Genomic DNA, 5,914 nt, shown 5'->3' with positions numbered 1-5,914 from the left:
ATAAAATACAGACATCAAGCATATGGTTTTTGAGGCTATTTTTATTTTCTTTTTCATAATACAGAGGTGATTTGTGCAAAATAGTAATGTAGTAACTTTCTAGTTTAATTATTGGCATATTTTGTTTTCTAAGGATTTGCACAATAACGCAATATAGAAATTCCAAAATTCAATCCCCTTTATAAGGCACATTCTAGTTAGATATAGAACAAATGATACTCAACAACCAGATTGAAAATCAAGCTTTTTTCTTTTAGCAAATATGTTGAACTTTTAAGGTACTCTGCAAATGACATGAACAATAGTTAGATTTACAAACCCATCTACCATAGACTTTTGGCATTTACACACTTAAACTATCTCACTGGATCTACAAAATTCTACCCTCTTCAATGAGAATTTTTCATCTTTTGTTTATCAATCCCAATCCTTGAATAGGAGCATCATGTAAAGAGGAACATTCACTACTGCAATGACAGTCATTGCTCGAATCGTGCGCAACAATCTTTGGAATACGAACTTCATCCTCGATTTGCCAGTTCTGGAGGGATGTATTCTTGTTAGAGGATCAACAGCAGTGCCTGAAATCATACCCACATTCACAGATAGATCTGCTTCCTGAGCTGCATTCTTTCTAGCAGTTGGTCTCATTACAGCATTGCCCCTGATAGCGAAAAAATAATGCATAAGGAAAATGCTAAGATTAATGGTAAGGTAACACCGTTGTCGATTTGTAGGAGAAATGTTTCAGGTACTCATTTTGTATTGTACACTAAATCTACGCCCCTACTAGATGAGGTGTAAGTTAGCCTGATGAACAATACAAAATGAGTATACTTATCATTACTTGGACTCTTAAGGTTTCATTGATTTGAAAATTGATTTTCTGTTATCATTACTTCTCAATTTTAATTACAAAATACCATGTTTTTGTTCTGTTTTCAGTGTTTCTTTCAGAAACAAGAACAAACATGAAAATAATAAAATGTGGCCTTTTCATAAAATAATATCAAAAACAAGAAACGAAAACAGTCAACATTTTCTAAAACTAAGCATGCATTCATCCATTCAATCACAGATCATATCATATTTTCCATGTATACAGAGCAACAGCAAGAATGTGGAACCGAAAATTTACCATTCCCCTACGCTTTGCTCGCTTGAATTCACAATAGGTGTGTTCCGTGGTTTCTTTACAAGATGCATCGTTCCTCCAACATCCCATATCATCTCATATTCATAGTTAGCATCCTCATCTTTCTCTTTCGCATCGGTTCTAGATAGTATGCCAGATAGTATTTCTTTACAATTACTTGCTATGCTACGACATTGATGCCAAAGACTTGTGCTATTTGTCGGCCAAAGTAGGAGGGCGAGAATGGTCAGAACATACAGCACAGCATACCTGATAATAAAAGCAAAATTTAATTCAGCAAAAATTGCAAACTCAAAAAATCTCAGCTGAAAATTATATTAACATGATTATCAGAATTTGGGAGTTACCATATGTAAATGTGTGTTTGCCATGGAAGGTAACACAGTTGACTCAACAAAGACTCTTCGGTAGTGTTTGAATGAGTTTCGTTGATAACAGACAACAGCATGAAAGAAGGGTACAAGTTTCCTTGTTGCCAGCTTATAGTGCCTAGAGTTTGCTGCACACAACTGTTAGTTCAAGCTGCCGAAATCTCGACGAGACCATCCAGATGAGAAGGTTAGGTTCTTACCTCTTTCACCGGCCCAAATTTGGATTGATGAGTGAGGCTGCATTGATCATGATCATGACCTGACAAAATAAGTTTCTGTAAAAACCAGAAGAACCGTTAATTCAAAAAGTTGTTTCCCTCGTTACTTCATTATCTTCAAATTTTTCAGTCTTCTTAGTAGAGAAAAATATAAATGTGCGATAAGTCCATTCCACAGGATCCTTCAATCATGAATGAATATAGAATAATCCATTACTAACTAAATTTTTCTTGTTTTGATTTTTTCGACATTTATGTCATGGTGGAATGGAATAACCATGAAAATGAGACCAAGGAAAAGATAGATGACTCACCGGTTTAATAGTATCTAGTAAGTACTCTGTCGAATCCTCAGTGACATAATTCTGATACCTGTATGAACCGAAAGTCACATCAAACGTTGGAATCTATGAACTGCTTTTACACAGTTCATGCAATATTCACTTTCCAGATGGTTTCAAATATAAAATAACTTACGATATGTAACCAGTGCTACCAGACACAGTGTGATGTATCCTCTGAAAATATAGAAAGATAGATTCACTAATAGTTTCCAGAAAGGCACACAAGAAAACATGCACATAATCCACATAACGTGTTTAAGAAGCCACAAACTTTACCTGATTGATGGGCGGGGAACTCCGATCAGGACCACAGGAAGTGTTATCTTCTCGGTATAAAGGAATGTGCGTTACTAAGACTCTTGGATGAACTCCATCATCTAGTAAAGCGAAAAAGAAACAGAGATTATAATGGGACAGATAATCAAAACATTAAATTATATGTATGGGATAGTTTATACCGACAGACATATTCTTCAAAAACTCCCAAGTTTGAGAAGTCAGATGCCTTTGTCGATTTCCTGTACGAAACATAATGTGTTCGGTGATTCAGCTTTTTGAAAATTCCTTAAGCAGCACTTGTATATGATTGAGATTGCAATATTTAAGTTATGTAAATTATGTTATTAAATATTCAAAACATGAATGATTGATTAAGAAAGAATTATATGACATAGTAGGAATAAGTTCCATGAGGAACATAGTGAATGGAATGATGCAGCAAGTGAAACAACTTGATACTACACAAATTAAGATTACAATCAATCACCATAGTTATACATATGAAACATTGACAGCTCAAATTATAAGGCGAAATCCATTTACCATCCAGAGTTTGCGAATCAACGACAATAAAATCCACTTTTCCAACTGTAAATCTGTAGTTCCTGACCCCGAATTTTTCTTCATAGCGTTGGATAACCTATGTTCATGTAATGATGAAATTTAAAGCAAATGAGAAATCAAAGGGAAATACACAATCAATGACTCAATGTGATTAATCTTGTAGTTCTTGCACTTTAGGCATCAAAATGTAGATAAATAAGTATTTAAAAGACCTGTGGTTTTGTAGAATGATGACTTTCATAGCCAATATCATGATTTCCAGGAATGTAGAAAACTTTCATGTCATTGTATTGTCCTTGTTCATTCAAACCAAAGATATTTCTAAAGCGACGATAAGAGTCCTGCCATCTATCCATCCAAAAGTTGTTAGAGAATTTTATTGAACATGTTGAAGATACAGCAATCAGCATAGAATTTCAGGATGTAGAAAGCCAAATTTTGAGACTTACTCTTCATCTGATAAATAAGGACCTCCATCGAAGTAATCACCCAAAAACAATATGGCATCGGGTTTGAAAGGCATGACAGATGCAAAGAACGATCTACGCATGTTTAAATCAGTGTAGAATTCCGCAATCTCCAAGGGACGTGATTTCGGAGGAAGATGAAGAGAAGTTCTATCCATCAGCTGTTATATTTTTCAAAAGAAAAAAACAAAAATAAAACCTCAGAAGATTAGAGAGATGCACATTCACATAAACATACATTAACAAGCATATGCAATGCAATTATAATTCTTGCTTTTGAATGAGCAAATCCAAACCTGTGGATCCGCAATAACAGCAACTTTTACATAATCAGATTGTTTACTCCCACTATCTGTTTGAACCTGCAAGTATTCAAAGATTTATGTTATTTAATTATGCACTTTACTGTGTTTACAACCATTGAAGCTTCAGTCTCCAGATATTTTTAAACACCATGAATCATCAAACTCTTCAATGTTCCACAATTCCACATAAAAATTTTTCCAAAAAAATAAAAATTACAGATCCAGCACAGTTATAACAATAAAGCTAAATACTTGAAATTCCAGCTATCATAACTATAACATCACAAGTTTACAATGTCCCAGAAATTATTATTATTATTTAATTTTGCAGCTACAGTTTCATTGTTCATCAACTACACCCAACAAAAAATGAAAATAAAAATCTGATTTTGGCTGTGAACTATGAACAAGGATGAAAATTGAGTGTGACCCAAAATAGATGGTGTTGAAAAGTTGAGAACTTTAGGGTTTACCTTTGAAGAAGTGCGGTGAAGATGGGGCCATGAACATGTGAAGAATGGTGGAACCCGATAAGCAAACATTTCACCATATAGAAGAGTTAGTATCCATATGAGGCATAACAACAGAGTCAATTCTTGCTGCTTCATCACTTTTCTTCTTTCTTTCAGATCCTGAAACCAATGGAGAATCAATGAATGAATGAGGTCCCTCTCTTCTTTGATTCACCTCTTCCTTCTTCTTCTTCTTCTGTTTTGTTTTTATTTTTTATTTTTTATTTTTTGGGAAGGGGGATCTTGTTTGGTTAAACTGGTTCAAGTAATTTAATTAATTTCTTTAATTTAATTAATTAATATATACTGTTTATTTTTTTTTTTACAAAGATAGGAAATTCGAACCCGCAACCTCTTAATTGAGTATGGAGAGACTATGCCATTTGAGCTATAACTCATTGGCTAATATATACCGTTTAGCATTCTGAAAATTTAATTAATTTAATTACCTAGAAAGTCTAGGAAGATTTTTTTTAATTGAAAAGAAAAAAAAATTAATTAGCTCTCAACCATTGTGGGGAAACATTTAAAGTGATATAATTTGAAAAATATGATTGAACTTGAAAAATACATAGCATATGTCATACATAATATTGTTTGTTACATTTAGTAGTTTCAATGCAATGATAAGGATTACTATCCATGTTGTTCATAATGCCAATTCTTAGTGTTGTTTTTTTTTTTTTTTTTTAACTCAATTTGTTTTTGACTTTTTGTTGTGATCCAATTGACATTATTTGCTGTATACATCAAAGGAACTTGTATGCCTATTTCAGTATTTTGTATAAAATTTCTCAGATTCATGTCATATAAATTAAAATAGTTAATTAATTAATATTGGCAAAGTATTGCTTACATGTATAGTAAACCAACAATTAAGGTCACATTAGATTAAGTGAGTACAATAATTCTTTTGTTACATGTACTAATATAAGTTAGTTATTAAAAAAAAAAAGTAAAAATAAAAAACCTCTTCTACATGCAAGGCATGTGATCTTTAAATATTTTCAGCTTCTAAAATTAACACCACTAACCTTTGTTATCTTCAAGGTACAAAACCATGATGATCATGAACCTAGTGTATGTCTCAAGAATTGGCATTCATATAAGTGATGGAATAACCTTTCGTGATTACCAATGGAAATTTTGGGCAATGTCACACACCAGATATATCAATGTTTGTTGTAGAATGCAATAATGGTTGGTTTATGGAGAAACCTCTTTTCATATAGTGTGTAACATGGAAGAAAAAGAGGAGGTTTAGGAGTAGGGTTGGTCTAGACCAACAAAAAAAAAAAAAAAAGAAGGAGTAGGGTTGGCAAACTGGCAAAATCCGTCTGGTCGACTTGCGTAATTCATTAAAAAAGACGAGTTGAGATAGAAATTTAAGATCACTGTAATAAAAAAAAGTCCGCTAATTCACAAGTTTTGGCAGATTTTGGCGGGGCAGAATGGACTTGCCTCGGAAGATTTTTGGTTTGAAGATAATAATTGAATTTAAAAAGTTATTTATGTGCTTGTATTTGAAATATTTGTTCGTTTTTTTAGGTTATAATTTGGATTATATTTGATTGATTAGAGACTTGGATAATATTTAATTATATATTTTGGACAATGTTTATTTTGTATTGGACAATGTTGATTTTATTATTTTGTTTTAAAAAATTTGATTAATAATTATATTTATTAGATATTTAG

At 32.5% G+C, this 5,914-nt stretch overlaps 1 protein-coding gene across 1 annotated transcript; it reads right to left on the bottom strand.

Annotated features, from left to right (window-relative positions):
- Nucleotides 1–231: 231 nt before the first annotated feature.
- On the bottom strand, nt 232–4,465 carry LOC107624735 (Calcineurin-like metallo-phosphoesterase superfamily protein). Its single transcript, XM_016327172.3, has 13 exons — nt 4,178–4,465; nt 3,696–3,761; nt 3,382–3,560; nt 3,145–3,280; nt 2,912–3,008; nt 2,548–2,607; nt 2,366–2,466; nt 2,223–2,263; nt 2,060–2,117; nt 1,728–1,802; nt 1,504–1,655; nt 1,139–1,405; nt 232–664 (listed from the first exon to the last, which is right to left on the bottom strand). Exons 1-13 carry the CDS (start codon nt 4,310–4,312, stop codon nt 418–420), a joined length of 1,614 nt encoding a protein of 537 aa, XP_016182658.1. The 5' UTR covers nt 4,313–4,465; the 3' UTR covers nt 232–417.
- Between the last annotated feature and the right edge of the window lie 1,449 nt (nt 4,466–5,914).

The sequence above is a fragment of the Arachis ipaensis genome, chromosome B2 (assembly GCF_059453495.1).
Source record: "Arachis ipaensis isolate K30076 ecotype BB chromosome B2, ASM5945349v1, whole genome shotgun sequence".
NCBI classification, from domain to species: domain Eukaryota; kingdom Viridiplantae; phylum Streptophyta; class Magnoliopsida; order Fabales; family Fabaceae; genus Arachis; species Arachis ipaensis.
The sequence above is the reverse complement of the archived record's forward strand: the minus strand, read 5'-3'. Positions and strand labels throughout refer to the sequence as shown.